Here is an 18,859-nt window from a genome sequence, read left to right as displayed (position 1 = left end):
GTCATAAAAGGTGCTAGGAAAACAGAGTATAGAGCTGATCCTACAGTAACCTGTGTGCCAGCTCAACACAGCGAGGGCACAACATTTCACTTTCACTGTGTGTTATACTTGTATAACTATGCATGTGACAAAGGAAGAACCTTGAACCTTGAACAAAAATCATCCAACATTCCCACAACAACCAGAAAAAAAGCTTCTTAACACATTTTGTAAATGTATCTGTGTGTGTACCTGTTTAGACATCTTTGTCGGGACCAAAAACTGGAACGTTACTATACTTGTGGGGACCAACAGTCACTTATAAGGACAAAGGTGCCTGTCTCCACGAGTTTGAAGGCATTTTTAAGACTCAAAATGTGGTTTTAGTGTCCGGGTTACAATTAGGTTATGGTTGGGTTTAGACTAAGGGTTAGGGTAAGTGGCTATGGAAAGCATTATGTCAATTAGATGGCCTCACTAAGACATCAAATCGAGAATGTGTGTGTCTGCGCAGTGCTTTCAGATGAGAATGGTGTGTGACACATCAGAGCCAACTGTGAGTGACATGTTTGTTTCCAATGACAAGATAACAAAGAGAAAGACAAATACAGGAAAAAGCCGGTGACAGGGATGAGTGTAAAATGCATGCAGGGTTGCTTCTCCTTTCTCCAATAAAGTTGGATTACATAATTGTATTTATAGGGGAACCAAGGATGAAATCTAAGGGCAGAAAGTGATTTATCGTATACATTTTTTTTTTTCCTAGGAGCAAAGCACTTTGGGAAATATGATTATCAGTCATCAATTTGAGAATTAGAGGAGTATGTGCTACCACCCTCACTCTCATTTCCTATCTGTATTTCCACTGAAACTGCCGACTAAAACTAATGAGCTGAGCTGTCCTATGCTTGGAGTGGATGCACAAATGTGACACTGAGATTGATCTGCTGTTCAAACTCTGTTCCAGCAGTTTCTCCCTCCCCGCGTGAGCAAGAAATGCATTTATTTGTATCTGCCTAGTAACACAAACAGATTTCGAGTCACGACAACATCGCCTGCATTAATTAGGTTTTTGTTTTCCCAGGTTCTGGCACGATGAGATGAAAAAAAAAAAAAATTCGTATCCTGTGGTTACATCATTTTCAGGTTTTCACTCAGGCTGAGCTCATAACTAAAGATGCTCTTTGTTGCTCCTGATATACTGATATTTTTACTTAACGGTAAGGCATCTATGTTTTCTTCTATGGCTGTCAGAGGTTCCCTCTACATAGTTGCAGTAACTGTCTCTCTTCACTGCAGTCTGTATATGTGTTTTGAAACACTTCAGTCCTCATGGGAACTCGCAGTCTGCCCGGCTACAGGAGGAAGTGCTTTGAGAGGCTCTAGCCCAATCAGATGCCTGGCTTCTGGTCAGCTGGCTGAAGCTCAGCGCTGTGGTCCAATCATGAGGCAAAGTTTGTGGTCAGGTGACAGATCAGACCGGCTCACAGTGTTTTGAAGCAGATGAAAACAAAAGCTAATGTTGCTGTCAGTCGGCCAGCCAGCGGCCTCACTGTGCGCAGGGCTGAAAGGAGCTACAGAACTCAATTAAACAAAAACAGGGTTTATTATAACTGCGGCAACAAGCGAGTGTGTGTGTGGCTAAGAGCCTGACCGATACACTTAAAGCAAGCAAGGCAGGCAAAAACTATTGAATAAAATGGTAAAATAAAATAAAATAAAATACATGCATGGCTTTGCAAATGCGCCAACGTTTTTGCACCCCCAGTCTAATTAGATGCTGATCTTGGTTGATTGAATGTTGCATAACTTGCAGAACAGTTGCCATGTTTGTTTCCAGGTTTAAAGCTGGTGACATCGCTTTTAAAGTTCTTCTTCATCAGTTTGCCCTCCAAGACTTCTCTTAAGCTTGTAAAAATAATTTCCCCCAGGGATCAATAAAGTATTCTGATTCTGATTCTGATAACCCAGGACAAACACCCCTCCCGCCAACCCAAGAGAAGCTTTGACACCCCCCCCCCTCCAGATGGCCACTCATACACTCAACCCCCACCTCAACATTACACACACATTCACACAGAGTTCACCGTGTGCACCCGTTTAAACCACAGAAGCTCAGACAGTCCAACAACTGTCATCAAGAGCTTCGACCAGACACTGAGAGTTAGCTGGCGCGTATGTTTCGTGGGGGGGTGGCGGCTATGATAAGCCAACAGGAGGGCCACTGGGTTCTGCTTTATCCGGAGGTGCAGTTAGTTCCCTTCTTATCCAGTCAAAACCCAGCCAAGGACGCATCTCAAGCCTTTAAATTGAATTACTTCCTCTCCAAACAAGATTTCAGGAACGTCTGTAGACTGAAGCTCATCATTTACCGTCAGAGCAAGCTCCCAAGTTCATTAATGTCCTCTGCTAATTTTTGGGCCACTGGTTAAAGTGTGAATTTAACAGGGAATCTAGTTCAGTAGTTCAGTGAAGTTTTTCAACTAACACACACATACACAGGTCTGATTTTTGTGGTTTGATTCCCTGACAGAGATGCATACTGTATAAAAGAGAAAACATTAAGGCTTTTAGAGCATCCAACTCTCCTTCTAAGCAGATATTATGCACTAATATAGCTGAAATGACAGCAACGCTGTTGTCTTGACTGTCTTTATGTTTACGGTAGCTTTCTCAGAAAACATAGTTATAAAAATCAGGACAGGCCTTATGAGAGACTTCCCTTATGACATTAGTATATTAAATGTTTATTAACATTATTTTGCAAATGCATAAAATAAAGTAAAAAAAAAATCTACCAAAATTCCAAAAACTCAGATCTGATCTAAAAGCATTACAGGTCCATAGTCAACAAAGATGTGGAAAACCTGAGTGAATATCCAACTCCTCCGACTTTTAAACAGCCTTTCATTTGTTGGCATTATAAAGCAGCACCTCATAATAATCAGTAAAGATGGTTGTATGACCTGAGAGGCAATGCACCAGCTTCAAAATACTGCAAAACAACTCTAAAAAATCCCACAAATGCTCCACTACCTAGATGGTAGCCTAAACAGAGGCTTTTAGTCAGAGTTATCAGGCAGAAACAGGTCACAGATAACATAATGAAGGGGCCTTTGTACAAGATGCAAGCTAGTGCTATGTGGAAATCAATAAAGGTGGAGTCCTAGGAAGAGGGAGAGAGAGCGAAAGGGGGAAGAGAGGCATGAAACCCATCTAAGTACACTACACTCGCGTGACAGATCCTCCGACCTTGGAAATATGACTGTGTGTACGTGTTCGTACTCACGACAGTTTAGCTGAGCTCCAATCTGAAGAAGGTGGGAGAAAACTAAAAGACTGTGATGAAAAAAATGCTCCTGTTGATTTTACACACACATAAACGACACCTATTGTGATATTAACAGTGTGAATAACTGCAGCAGCATCAAAATATTTCTGGGAAATTGAATTGATGCAAATTGTAAATTAAGTCAATGGTGACTAAGCTGCAACACTCCTGTATTTGGCTCAGATATCAGTCTGATCCTGGCTCAAAAAGCTTGATCAGATATTGGTGCCAAGTCTGTTCTCTTGTATGTTTTTCTGTGTTTGCGATGTCATCGGTCAGCAGCGGTAAACAAGCACTCATAAGAGGGCGAATACTGCATGAAAGAAGCGAACATCAGTTTGGCAGGATTTTAACATAGCAGCTTTTCTTCTTTTGCTTAATATTTTTTCACTTAAGCACAAACTCTTAAAGGCTCTACACCAACTCTTTCTCTCGCTCGCCTTTTTAACTCCAACTCTTATTATGTTCAGTTTAAGGCTTGATGGTAAAACAAGAACACAACAAGACTCACACATTAACCTCCTAAGAACCGAACTCTTTCATGGCATGCATTTTTAATTTCTCCTTGCAATTCGGGCTGATTGGGACCTGATGAATATAAAAACAAACAATTATCTTTTTACCTGATTTTGCTTTACAAGGGTATCCACCTATGAGGACATTTGTTTTAAATTTCGATAAAACAGTGGCAGTATAATGTCCTCATAAGTGGATATCAGGCCTTTGTAGAGCAAAATTTATTATTGTGGTCTAGACAACCCAAAATGTGATGTCCACATATGTGGACGCCAGGTCCTAGGAGGTTAAGCTGAAATCCATGTAAGTGAGATAATTAAGATAAATATATGATGGTAATTTCCCCCAAAGCCAAGTTATCAGTATCCAAACAGAAAAACCAGAATCAGGGCAACTCTAACAGTGTTATTACCACATTGGCATTTACCCATGAGACTGAATATTTTAGAGAATGGCTATTTTTATAAATCCCCAACGACAGAGGATTTGAACATAATGTCATTTACTTAAAAACTTCAACAAAAAAGAAGAAAAGCAAAGAATGCCATTTGATGCCTGCTCTATAAAACAAAATGGATCTGCTGTTATCTTTTGTCGAGGAATAAATTTTCCTAAAAGTGATTTTTTTTCCTGCAGAATTTCCATCTGGATTTTAGCTTTAGCCCTGTGGTTGTTGAGTTTTAGAGGACGAAGATTGCTGGCAGTTAGGGAAATATGACTGATGTAACACACAGGAAACATTAAGCAAGGTGAAGCTGAAGTAAGCAAGGCTACTAATAACATCTCATCACTTGCCAGTCCTGGCATGTGACATAGTTTATGGGCTGGATCATAGAAAAATGGACTCTTGTGCCTATCGTGTGTGTCAGCGTGACTGTAACTGAGAACAGAGGAACAAACACAGAGGGATATCTGTTCACAACGAGACCTAATCAATCTAATAAACTGCAAAACACCTTCACTCCAAGTCTTACAACAGCCTCCTCACACTGACAAACAACTGCACCACCTCAGCTTTTAAATTACATTTGGCCTTCTTATCGCTCTCATCCGTAGATACTTAGAGTAAGGAAAACTGAGGCTCACTGACTCTAACGCTGAGAGAGAAACAACACAGTACAGGCCAAGAGAAGCACATACAAGAGATTAAGTGGATGTTTATCTATTTAAGGCTGGAACAACAATTCGAGTTTGACTGAAAATAATACAAACTAAAGAAGGGGTAAAGAAGTTCAAACCCCCTGTAGACAGAGGTGTAACAGAACACTGCAGCAATATATATCAGCAAATAAAACATATTACACTAAGGGAGAGCAGAGGAGGAAGAAAAAGAGGAAGAGGAAGAAAAAGAGGAAGTAAAGATGAAACCTCGTGTCAAACAGGTGGAGATATTTAAATAAAGATTGAAGCTCAGAGTTTACATACCCACATGGAATCTTTTTATATTTAAATATTCAAATTATGCTTTGATTTATTTTTTTTATGTACTAACTGGAACCCGATGCAACCTGTTAATAGCATGCGTGGAGACTGTCCGTCCTCATCCATGCTGAACGTCAGTGAAAATAATAATTGGGGATTTGCCAAACCCTGACTTTCAATTGATGCACTCTGAGACGTTATCATATCTATACAAAACTAATTACAAAATAAAAATGTGATTACAGAGAACTTTAAGCCTGGCCAGTAGCTCCATGTCAGATTTCAGTACATGGCAGTTTTCAATCTTTAGTGCTACAGACATTTTGGTCCATACCAAATGCTGCCACGGTGCACTCATTTACAATACAAAGGCTCATTTCTTTTGTTGCTCATTTTTGGAAATGTAGCATCTACAGTTTGACACGGCACACAGGCAGAGCTAATGCTCTGGACAAGCCATCTGTTTGCACTGTCTGCACGCTTGCATCCATCCACCTAACACCGCATACACACTGTAGCTGAGTGTATTATATAACAACCTTTCCAGGAGCCAGCAGACAAAAAACAAAAAAAATAAAAGAGGGCTATTTGTTAACTAAGATGGGTTTTTATAGACATGCATAAGTGAGACAAACACAGCTGATGCTACTGTCTGGATTTACATGTGGCATCTCAGACATTTAGCTGAGCCAGAGGAACAAATGGGGAGTTTAAATATAGTTTAATACATCTAATATATCAAAAATCCTCCTCAGAGGCATTCAAATAGGAATCAAAGCAATATTTTACATTGGCAGGCCACTAATGGGTCTATTAATGTCAGTCTGAGTGTATTTGGTTACTCACTTCAGGAATGATGGATTTACCAGTAGACACCCCTCATGCCCTAATTATGGAAGTTTTTTGAAAAATATCTCTGTTCACATGAAAAGCCAAGAAACCATATCAAGCACTGTCAAGGGCAAGTTAAAGAAACAGGAGGCAATATGACCCTAACCAGGCAGAAATATTGGCCAATCAAAAGCCTACAAACAATAAAGTGGTAGAGTCTGATGTTTACTGGAGCTGCACACCTTTCATGTTGCAAAATGAAATCTCTGTAAACACAGAAACGGAGTTGGAAGGAGGTTTTTTTTTTCCAGTGATCCAAAACGCTGTTTACGTGTGGACGAAAAGCCAAAACACAGATACAAAGCTTACCCCACCACAGTGCCGCACCAAGAGTGTGAACATGGCTCCATTGTGGGGCTCTGCTTAATGTGGACAGCCCACACAATGGGCTGCCCAACACTGCGGCGCCCAGATGTGCTCTAAATTTCAAACCAGTAGAGGGGCCCACTGTGGACAGCTCACTGTGGACCCACGTGGGCCAAAAGATTGCATCTTTGATGGGTATTTGTCTCGATTTAAAAAGCATCCACACACACAAACAATCCTTTTTTCCAGACTAACTGATAACACCACTTCAGCAATTTCAGGTGAATTCCTGAAAAAAGAAACCTTTGCTTTGTGAAAAATATTTTAACAGAAACATAAAATATGTACTTAAAAGCACAAAGGGACTGATACACAATTACATCTCAAAAACTGTAACTAAGAGCTGAACAGCAGCAAGTGTAGCCACTTTTTTCTCTTTATCCTGATCAGTCCTAATTCTCTCTCTCTCTCCTCCGTGCCATCTTGAGGTAATCAAGCCAAGGTTTTCCAGTTTTGGGTCAACCAACACATCGGCCACAATGGTTGACTGGTATCAGCAAGTAAGAGGAAATTGACTGAAGGCAGTTACCAATCCTGTGAGGTCAAATGAGTTATGTGCTTGAAATTTTTTTAAAAACTAATATGATAAAGAACTGAAATTAGTTAGATATTTTACAATGAAGTTCTCTCAACTGATAAATGTAAGAAAATGAGGAAAGGGAAAAAACATTTCAAACTATTTAATATATATTAATATAATAACATTAAATACATAAATAATCCTTTTATTTTTATATTTTGGTCGCATTTTACTTTAATCTATTGCTTTGTGTTTATATTCTGTGAAGAATCAATTTTTTTAGCACAGGCAGCGATCTCATCTTTTATATTGTTGGTTTTAATGATCAGTTAAACTGCAATCAATGCTGTGCTCAAGAGAACACACAAAAAAATAAAGATCAATAAAAGCAGTGAGGTAAACTTGCGACTAGAGATTCAATCTCCAGCAGAGTTAAAAGTGCCAATCTTGTTCTGGTGACAATGGTGTAAAAATGAACGCAACAAATGGAAGCAAATGTCATCCATGTCAAAATCTCTTGAAATACAAAAGAAAAAACTAAATCTTTCTGCTGATGGATGAAAGGATCCTCGGAGATTCACCAGCAGAAGCAGTACAGTCACTGCATCAGTCCGCACCAGTGCGAGCATCAAAGAACATGACCCAGATACTGTCTGAGGCTTGTGGCTTATTTTTAGCTTAACTTTAGCTAGCAGGCACGGTTGGCTACTGCTAACAGATTCATTAACAACAGTAGCAGGGTCACCTTTGAGTCGAATAAAAAAAAAAGAAAAGTGCTTCTAAAAGAGAAAGTCACCTACAACTTATAAAAGATTCGAGCACTACAGGCTTGAGCAATGTGTTGAAGCACTTTTGTGAAAACCTTTACACTGAAAGGCTCGGGAGCAGTTCCATCAGCGCTTTAGTGCAACTTCTCCATGAAACACGGTGACACAGTTGGGTTCCTGTTACTGCTATCAGTGGCAGAGCTTCCACTTCTTCTGTCTGGAAAGGTCACAGCAGATAAGCGCAGCTCTGACGGTAAAGAAAGTTCCCCATAGAGAGGTGGCAGGCTTTTGCTGCTTCACTTCCTGTGCTGAGAAAGGTCGCAGCAGACAAGACTAACATTCCAGTTTGAATAGCCGGAAGGCCGGTGAGCCGGCTTTGCATGAGCCTATTCCTTCTGACAGCTTTGTAGTTCCTCCACTTTACAGAGCCGGGGCCCCGGCTATAAATAGCTTTACCCGTACAAGTTATAAAACAAGAGAAATTTAGGAGGTGGGTAATAATAATAATAATAACGTGCTCCTGATGAAATCTTTTTTTAATAGGTTTAAGCTCGTACACCATTATTTCTGTGGATATTCTGAGTCACTGAAATGTAGATATTTATTTTTTAACACATTTAAACATCCAGCCTTTATTAACCCTTTAGAGCCGATCGGAGCGGGAACGCTCTGTTATGCGTAACTATTTTTAAATCCCGGTAGCACTGCAACCACGTAAGCTAGCGCAAAAATTTTTTTTGCATATGAAACCGGAGGAGTTGTACTTACATATTGTGCCATCAGCTTGTCCTAGGTCACGGTTTCCTTCCACATAAAGCTTTGCAAAAACTGCATAAAAAGCGCTTGCAGGAACAAAAACATAATATTCCAGAAACACGCTTTGCCGGTCCGATCAGCTGTTCAAAACACTTCCTACGTTGGAATAGACGTCAGCGCGAACTTTTGCATTTCCGCCATTACCTGGCCGAAACCGGAAGTGACGTCATTTTCGCGGAAATGTAGTCTTTTTTGCGATCAGGGCCTCAGGGCCTATACTGCTCTTTTTAAAAGTTATCTTTGACTTTATGACTTTCTGTGTCGTTTCTGGGATGCTTAGGACTCATATTGCACTGCTGGAAATAGTTTATTTTGATGCATATGCTGCTTTTTTGCAAATTTGCAGTATAATATTTATTTTCGTTTTTCCTGCAGTGTATAAAAATTGGTGTATTTCAAAAATAAAACTATGAAGACACTCAAATTAAATTTCCTGTGGTGGGAAACTATTTTGTGCAACTTTTTTGTATTTACAGTTTTGAGGGATAAGCCTCTTAAATTTCTCTAACTACAAATATATGTTAAAAAATCAAAAACGATTTTCAATTTTTTTGTAGTTTATTGCACTTTTTTGCAATTTATGTAATTACTATGCACTTAATGAATACATATTATTAAAATCTGGGCTATAATGGTTGTATTGATGTATAGCAACTTGAAATGCTCCCAAAAATGGCTCCACAGCATGTAAAAATATAATATAAGCTCTGGCGGACTTGGTTCTATGGTAGGTCTTAAAGGGTTAAGGAAGTGGCTTTTGTCAAGATTGAAGATTGTAGTGACGAAAACACACAACAGTGGAAGTTTCCACTTGGATTAATCATCATGTTGAGTTGTTAGATGATAAAAAATTATTTTGTCAGTCAATTATTTGACTTATTTGCAACTTCTCATGGAGAAGTTGCACCAAAGCGCTGATGGATCTGCTCCCACGCCTTTCAGTGTAAAGGTTTTCACAATTATTTTTGGTTTCAGTTTGTCAAATCTGTGGATTTACTGTAGGTCAAGTACTGTGCATACTCATTAGTCACAGTCCTAGTTTGTAGCACTACTGGATAGGGCTGTTCGATATAACGATATATATCGGTTGACGATATAAAAACGTCTATCGTTTCATTTTACGCTATCGTTTGTTTCGTGGTGTCGCAAAATAAACTGTTTACGGCAATATTTTTTCATCATTTTGATGGTCACTGTAGTGGCTATATTAATTTCTTAAAGTTCTCTCTTTCTCTTATATTTAATATAACCACACTATGGACGGACAAGCGCCTGTTTTTATGCGTTGTCGTTAGCAACAACGACGGTAAAACCATCGGCCGTCCGCTTATTTTCCACATAAACCTTTCACGATAAAGCTCAAGATCCTGTTGAGACTTTTCAAAATAAACTGAATCACGTGAAAGATTATGCCGAGTATTTATGGATGAGAAGCAAAAAAAATAAACCTTAGCGTTCTAACCAAACGTTAGAACAGGCTTTTCCCCGCAGCACGCTGTGTAATAAATACTCACAAAGAAAACGGCGGCGGTTACAACTTATGTCTAAAAATGTATCGTTTCATGCATCGGTTAAAACACTCGTCTCCAGGTACATGACGCCCAGCTGGAAACACTTCCCGCAAGTCGAGCTGCCCGAGATTCACAGAATTTACAGAAAATGTAGAATTTTTGTGATTTATATCGTTATCGGACGATAGATGTCTTATATTGGGATATGAGATTTTGGTCATATCGCACAGCCCTACTACTGGATACTACAAGTCAAGATTCATGATATTATTTCAGTCACAGAAAAAGCCAGATACACCAGCTACCTATCAGGTATGGTGATTCAAATGAACTGGGTGTTTTTAATGATTGGGGCGATCGTGGCTCAAGAGTTGGGAGTTCGCCTTGTAATCGGAAGGTTGCCGGTTCGAGCCCCGGCTTGGACAGTCTCAGTCGTTGTGTCCTTGGGCAAGACACTTTACCCGTTGCCTACTGGTGGTGGTCAGAGGGCCCGGTGGTGCCAGTGTTCGGCAGCCTCGCCTCTGTCAGTACGCCCCAGGGCAGCTGTGGCTACAATGTAGCTTGCCATCACCAGTGTGTGAATGGGTGGATGACTGGACGTGTAAAGCGCTTTGGGGTCCTTAGGGACTAGTAAAAGCGCTATACAAATACAGGCCATTTACCAATTACTTTAAAAACATTTAAAGAAAATCCAATTGTTCTGCAGCTGTGGGCATTACTAAAAGCAGTGGGGCAATATTTAATATTCAAAAACAGCACTGCAGTCACTTCATTGAAACAAACTGAACCTCGTGGAAGATGCAGATGCTGATGTAGACTTGCAGCAGGTTGAAGGAAACCTGAAACAGAGCCTGAGTACTTAGACGTCCATGTATCTGACAGATCAGCTATGCATTCAGTCATACGCTGAGGTGCATCTCCTCTGAGACACTTGCAGTAATGGTGCTCTACCCAGCAGATGACAGGCAGCTGATAGAGAGCCACACCCAGCTTCACTTTATCAGCAAGGAGAAAAACAAGCATCTTTCCTGTTAGAAAGTCAGGATGAAGACTTGCACAAGAAGTGAAACTGCTTTGACAGGAGGTTTATTATCTGTTCTATCTAAACAGATTTTTTGTTTTACTTTCAGCCGTGAGATGATTTAGTGTTTTATATCACAGTATTGCACATTTTGCAGGCATTACCTTAAACTTCAGAGAGATTTATTATCAAAATGCAACAAATCAAAAAAAGGATTGATTTTTGCAGCTGTTAAAATTGTTGCAACCTAACATTTAATCAGATCTAAAGGTGTTATCACATCTACACTTGGTTCTTTTCACTGGCTTCCTGTGAAATAAACCAAATTATAAACAAGTAGCAGCATTCATGATGGTTCCTACTGGGGAATAAATCAATGTTATAACTTTAAATGCGTTTCATCTTTCCCCATAACGTGGTCATGAGATGCAGGTGAAATCGAGAATCGTAGTGCTGATGCTTCTACGTCCAAAAACAGAATACAGGGAACACTTGGTCTTGTTAGCTGCACAGAATATCTGGCACTGGAGTTCCACTGGTACACTATATATTGGAAGCACTACAGATAAAATCCTCACATACCACTGAAATGGCAGGTTAGAGAACGATGATTACAAAACACTGCACCAGGGTGAGGCGGTACATATTCCACCTCTGATACGAGGAGAACAGCCTGCTGTGCAATCTGGCTTTCATTTTATTCACATCTCTTTCTAATCATTCACTTAGAGTTCAAGTCTTTTTTTAACATAAAAGTCTAATTACCTTAGGTTTTCACTCATTTTCCAATGATCAGCCACAACAATAAAAAATTAAAATAAAAAAAATAAATAAATACTTTTTTTTTTAACTCACACCTGTCCAACAGTGTGCAGGTCCCCTAAATGCCTTTAAATAAGCTCTGACCCATCGAGGTGGTGGTGATCCATCCTGTGCTGTCTGCTGACACCAGGCTCATGGGCACTGGATCCTCTGAGGTTGGAATGCTGGGCGGGTCTTCCATGGATCAGGCTTGTCCCAGCGTATCCTGCTCCATTTGCATGGTGTATACCTCCTGCAGTTTTTGCAGTATTTTTGAGGCACACTGAGGCGGGGTGTTTAATTTGCTTTTTGATTTATGACTTAAGGTGGCACCTGCATGAATGCCAGGTTTCCCAGCAGAACACGGCACCATAACAAGATGAGCCAAGTTACCCACTGTGCCTGTCGGGCATTTTAATCTTGTGGCCCATCTGTACTTTTTAATAAATACTTAAGGGTGTGTAAAGGCCTTAAAGAGTATAAATTCTAATTGCTCATGTAAAAACTGGATATTTCCAGGCTTTCCACATTTGTGGAAATTATGTTATTTCAACTGATATTTTGTACTCCCTCTAGCATGTTGATAATAAGCTGAACATGATCCACAGTGTGGTCTCCTACTCCACTTTAAATCTCATATTATTGCAGAATTTTTATAAATCTGAAACCTCTGATATACATCGTGTGGATACATGACAGAACAACAGGAACAGGGCTGTGGTTTTTCTAATCTAGCCATCAGAGCACAGCCATTAACTTCTCCTCACTATGCTGATGACTTCCGCTGTTTCACTGCTTCCTCACAAATTTCCATTCACTCTACAAATGAGGTAACAAGCTTCATCTTTGGGGAGTAAAGCCAAAAAGCTTATTCGTTTACTCGACTCAGATACTTTGTTACAACTTTGTAATACGGAGTGAGCCGGTGAGCCTGAAACAGTGAGTAAAGGAAAGAAGCGCAGCGAGACTCAAAGCTCAGAAAGTCATAAATGGGTTAAACCATTTCCTCAGAGAGAGGGGGATTCCCAGCCCCACATGCTGAGTGCAGCCTTACACCGGAGTTTTAAAATTTCCTCCAGCCCCTCTCTTCAACTTTGATTGAACTTTTCCCTCACCTCCCACTGTTTAAATGGAAACAGAAACACTGTGACCTCTGCATATTCATTTGTTTCTTTTCATGTTTTTTGCAGATGTTTCAGCTTTTCATTTCAAAGAAATCCAGTGAAACCTACACATTACGCTAAACTCGAAACCCCGTCGCGTGGAGGCAAACTTGTCGTCTGGAATGTTCAATTTAATACGTGGCTTGCACAGCGGTGTGAATGATGCACTGAGGCCCTCGTCTTTATTTTCTACAAGCAAATTAAAACACTGGTACCTCAATGGTGAAATCTTCTCTCTTGCGTATTTCATCTTTTCTGTCTTTCTCTCCCCAACCGCTCTACTCCCTCTCCTGTTTTTATTTCTCTGTCCCAACAGCTGTTGTCGATGCACACAGCTGCAACACTCCTCACTCTGTCATGCTCTGCAGCTACTCGCCAGCCTGGGAAACCTGACCAATCGCCAAGTGTGGAGGATCAAGTGCACATGTGCAGACCCAAACACACACAGGCACACACATAGGTTTTTGGGTCAGATGTTAGCGAGGCAGGCGGCACAGACAAGCACAGGGAAAAAAAGCCTCAGCTTCACTCAAACCCTGGTTGGCACACGTAATTATGATTCATTGAATCCTGAGGAACTAAACTCAAAATGTCAAGGTTAATTTGTGCTTCGGTGCATCAGAGCATTTCCAAAACCACTTGTCCCCTGCTCTAATGAAACGTTTACAGCCACCGTCGCCTTCCACTCCCCGCCAACCACAAAGAAACAAACAAAAAAATAATAATTCAAAGTAAATCGAGATCTCATTCAGTCTTGTTTTTCTTGCAGCACCGAAAAAACAAAAACAGCCAAACAAACACACCCACTGTGTATAATTACAAGGAGAAATTTCGCTGCACACACCGAGCGTGCATTTATAGAGGCTCGCCTCAGGGCCGGCCTCGCCATCCACGACTAGAAATTCAAAGTGACGCTCCTCTCAATAAGAGGAATCGCTCGGTGCTGCCAGTGACTTGTGTAATCCCCAAAAGCAAAGATGCAGTAGAGCCTTGTACTCTACTGTGAACACCGATGCCTAACGTACATGTGTAAATACGAGAGGTCAGACGAACATAAGCTCACAAAATAATCTTGCATAAGACTGGACTGCCAGTCCTAAGACTGCCCAGCCAATATTATTGGGTGATATTAGCCTTTTGCTGATGTGACCTTATTGACATTTATGATGGCCGATAAATGAAAATTGACAATATATAAATATATGGGAATATTATATTTTATTAAAATCAGGCTTAAGAAACCTTTATTATGGGTCTCGATTCACACTTTAGGACTGTATTCATTAGCAGAGCCAAAGCAAATCTTTGTCCACAGTAACTGTTCCAGATGGACTCTATCGAGGCTTTAACATGATCTCATACCATTGCTACCATATGGAGCATCTTAACCAGCTAGAGATAAACAACATAGCATATATCCATCCATTCTTTTTTTCTACTTGTCCACTTCAGGATTGCAGGACCACTAGGTGGTGTGGACAGTATAAAAGATGGACGTGGCTACAATAATGTCACCCACTAGATTCTGAGGTTCCAACTGAAGCCTTGAGATAAGCATTTCTTTATCTTAGTAGCCGAGTGGCTAGTGACTGACAACTTATAGCCAATGAGCAGGGAGTCCTTAATTTTAAAACACAGGCTTGACCAAGAGTTATAAAATAGACTTATTCAATTTGAAATGAGTGACTGAGCCCATAAATTCAGAAACATTTATGGAGGTCAAGTAAAAAGATATTTTCCCGCAGACATCTACAGGACCAGAAGTCCTTTTTTGCAACCACAGCTATCGCCATATAGTGGGCCTTGCAGGTTTAAGGCACTTACGCAGCGACTTCATTTTTGCGATAGGGAGGCAACCTCCATTTTTTATACTGTCTACGATTGGAGAACATATTTATGTATAACTTTAATCTATTTTCAATCTTCTTCATTTCACGATTTCTAGCACATGTTACAACCTCCATAACAACAGTACTAAACATATTATGAGGCTGATGTAACTCTTTCTTAAAGTCTTTTTGGGCACCAAAATAAAGGCAAACACTAAAAATGTAGTTTTGTCATTTGAGATCTTGCTGCTATCCAGTTCAAAAACACTGGCTGACAGCTGCAGTCATACTTAAATGGCGGAATTACCCCCTCCCTCTGTGTACTGTCCAAAAACAATTCTGTCATCCAAATTAAATCACGATTTAATGCTTAGTAAGAGCTGATTAAGCTAGCTGACTGTATTAAACCCCTGCCTAGCTTACCTTATGCATAGCAGCCCCAAACTTTTCCCAGACATTCACCCATCAGACTATAACCTCCTAGTTCTCTACTCTAAAATCTGTGTGACGTCCAGATGCGCAGATTTAAGAACAGTTCATGTGATAAGACTGGTTTGTTCACAGCTAGCAAGTAAAGTCATGCCTCCTGCACGTACCAGAGAGGTAACACACTTAAATTAACGGTGTACTTGCAGCACTGAAAACACAGCACCGGCACGCACTCCTCCCACTGTGTGCGACATGTAAGAAAGAACAACTTCAGACAATGTCATGTGTGTTCACGTGTGAAAAGAGCTCGACAAAACCTAAAGTCAGTTTCAATTAATCCTACAAAAAAACCTGGTGGAGAGAAAATGTGCACCACAAATCTCAGTCAAGGTGTTTGTTGTTCAGTGAAATTCAGTTGGAGTTATTCCAAAAGGATTTGGGCTGGGCCAATGCCATTGCTAGAATGCATCACAGAAGGGGGAAGGAAAAAAAACGCACAAACATACACATACGGGGACTATTTTCTAGCTTCAGGAACATAAGAGTGGATTGCAGATTTGACTTGCAATTTGTGCTACACAAGTGTCAGATGTTGCAAATGACTGCAGGTCACAGCCATCCAAGCCTTACCTGCTTTGTGTTTTACATGATATTCATGTGACATATTTTGAAAACAAACCACAGCAACATTCAGAAATGCAAAAGCTTTATATGATACAAAGCTGCATGTGTGTGAGACGCTATTTTCCAGCAGCCAGCTCAACAGAAGCTCTGGCAGATCCATCAGCTGTAACCCATTCCTCCTTTTTTCCCCTGTGCTCTCAGCTTTGCCAAATAACAACAACAGGGTGATGTCGCTGCTCTGCTGCTCATCTCTGCCAGGCTATGGAGGTGGAAAACTGGGCTGCAAGAGTACCAGGTCTCCGTCAAATGCCTTTTCCGCTAAGTGTGATGGGATGAACAGGCCTACCTCCTCCCCCCTCCCATTAATGCAGCACAGGGCCGCTCCAGCAGAAAGGCCTGCCGGGCAACGGTGTGCACAAATGCGCAATGAAACACCGCCCACCCAATGGCGCACAAGTCGGTCACCGTGGTGAAGCCTGTCATGCACGGATTGGGTCGGCCCTGTCAGTGCGAGGCAACGCGTGCACTGTGCAAGGAATATTTCACTGGGGTGTGGATGAGGAGAGGAGGAGAAGAGGGAGGACGGATCTCTTCAGGACCAAAATAGGCCTAACGTTACCGGGATGGTGTTAGCATCGTTGAATAACATTAAGATGAAATAATTAAAATAAATAAATGGATGTAAAGCAGAGAGAGAGGTCAAAACGCTATCAGAGATAATCCAGTCCAGACCGCACTGGTCCCAAGTGAAGGAGGGGAGGGGTTAATGTTATAAAAACGTGTTTCTGAGACCGTGAGAGAGGAAAAAAACATAAATGCATGTTTGTGCTCCAGTTTCCGCCGCCAGTTTGTTCTCAGATGGTGCTTAAACACACACACACACACACACACACACACACACTGAGAGAGATGGAGGCTCAGACCAACCTTGTAGACTTGTCCATATGTACCATTTCCGACCACTTCCACCAGCTCGAAAATCCCAGCAGGATCCTGGATTTAAAAGAAAAAGACAAACCGCAGAAGCGGATTAATTGATTCCCCGTAGCAATTACAAGCGGGTTCGTTCGATGCAGGAGCCGGCTGCGCCCGGTTCGCTTCTCATGCCAGCGGATATAGACAAAGAAAAGCTGCCGTAGGGCTGTGTCAACAACAGCACTGCCTCGCTGTGTGATTGTATTTTTTTGTTAAAAAAAATCTGAGGGAGAAAGAGGGTAAACGCGAGCGTGAAAATGTCACTGTGAAGCACACTCACCCTCAGGGATGCCAGGTCTATGTCCACCAGACTTTTAGCCGGAGAGTCGTTCGCCATTTTCGTTTAAAAAAGGTGGTAAATTAGCGGAATAACGGCGTGTTTTAGTCTCCTTCAGGCGGACGGCGTGTGTCTCATCCTCGGGTAGTTTTAATTTTAATCCCCTTACTAATATTTTCAACCCAAGGCGCGTTTTTTTTCTCGCTATAGTCCCAGACAGAAGCTCCGCTGCTGCTGCTACATACCGACCAAGTGCCGGACCGCTGCCTGCTGCGCTCGCTCGCTCTCTCTCTCTCTCTCTCTATTCTCCGCCCTCTCTCTCGCAGTCAGTCCCTATGTCTCTCTGCCTCTCTTTCTCCTCATTCCCCGCCCCTTTATCCCAGGGACAGCACTAGATTTTCTGGGGCCTGGAACCAAAGTCACCCCCTCCTCACCACCCCGAAGTATTTCTGCACATGCGCATTCACACAAGTGGTTCAACAATATATAGCAGTTACAAACACAACCCACCTCTTAGGATTACTTATTTCTTCTTCACCACGCCCACCTTATTAAACATTAGCGCTGGAGCACTGCCTGATTTAAATCTCTGCAGGAAATGCCGTGGTGACTTACAACGTAAATGGAAATGCCTTTTAACCTTGCACCATATGCCTCCTCGTAAATCCGACGTGCACCTCCTGAGAAAAAACTAGATGTGAAAAAACATTTTAGTTGTTAGTTTAGCTTCTGACATATGCATTGCATGCAATAATACTTAAATTGTTATAAAACAAAACAAAATAAAACAGAAACATTTTTAAACAATAAAAACTAAGCAAGAAATCTACTCTGGAAACTCACTGATACCAACCAAATAAAAACCAAAATTCAAATTAAATAAAAATAACTAGAAAATACAAAACTAAAATAACTCTTGTGTATATTCAAGATTGCTAGAATGAGGATGCAGTTGATACTAGCATGGCTGATAACCGTTATTGCTATGCAGAAGCTAGCGCGCAGCTATCAAGTCAGTAGACACAAACTAATCACACATGGTTAGTCCATTTAAGTCCATTTAAGCAGACATAGCCCCATCCTGCATATTTATATTGCTTCTGGCTACTTTGTCCTCTCAACAAAGATGGGGTTATAGTTGTAACATGACTTGAGCAATAATTGAAATCTAACCATGTAAGATGTTTAAAGGGAAACTATCTCTCTGGCATCAACCAGATAGTTTGTTACACAGAACCTACTAACTCCCCTTTGACACTGTTTATAAAAAGGGCCAATATTAACACGTCATCAATGACTATAATGGGTTAAGGCACAGTCCTAGCTGCCAGTAGTCCGTCATGCAAAACATAGCTTTTTGGACCCTTGTGTGAAAAGCAACAACTAATCAGAGCAATCAGATAAATGACAAATCTAGTCAGTAGTTACAATGTAAGTAATTGTAAATGCGTACCTATTGGGAAGTCCTGTTTCATTTAGTAGTTTATTGCCTTCACGCAAACAGTTTTCCTACTTTCTTCTTTTCTTCCAGCTTTTGTTTGTATCCTCCCATTTCTCAGACAGGGATACAGGACAATTAGAGCATGTGAAATGGAAACAGTGATAAATATTTCAGTACTGC

The 18,859-nt window shown here is 40.9% G+C and overlaps 1 protein-coding gene across 3 annotated transcripts in view; it reads right to left on the bottom strand.

Annotated features, from left to right (window-relative positions):
* LOC101483446 (mitogen-activated protein kinase kinase kinase kinase 4) overlaps positions 1-17,522 on the bottom strand; it is a 108,443-nt gene extending 90,921 nt beyond the window's left edge. For 2 of the 3 annotated variants that reach the window (XM_076874759.1, XM_012924053.4), the window contains exons 1-2: positions 17,242-17,521; positions 16,914-16,979 (exon numbers count right to left, since the gene is read on the bottom strand). In XM_076874759.1, the coding sequence (XP_076730874.1) occupies positions 16,914-16,979; positions 17,242-17,298 (123 nt within the window). In that variant the 5' untranslated portion in view covers positions 17,299-17,521. Of the gene's footprint in view, positions 1-16,913; positions 16,980-17,241 lie in introns of all 3 variants that reach the window. The other variant, XM_076874758.1, reaches the window with a different exon arrangement.
* Between the last annotated feature and the right edge of the window lie 1,337 nt (positions 17,523-18,859).

The sequence above is a fragment of the Maylandia zebra genome, linkage group LG16 (assembly GCF_041146795.1).
Source record: "Maylandia zebra isolate NMK-2024a linkage group LG16, Mzebra_GT3a, whole genome shotgun sequence".
In the NCBI taxonomy this organism is placed as follows: Eukaryota; Metazoa; Chordata; class Actinopteri; order Cichliformes; family Cichlidae; genus Maylandia; species Maylandia zebra.
This window is presented reverse-complemented; position numbering and strand designations above follow the sequence as displayed.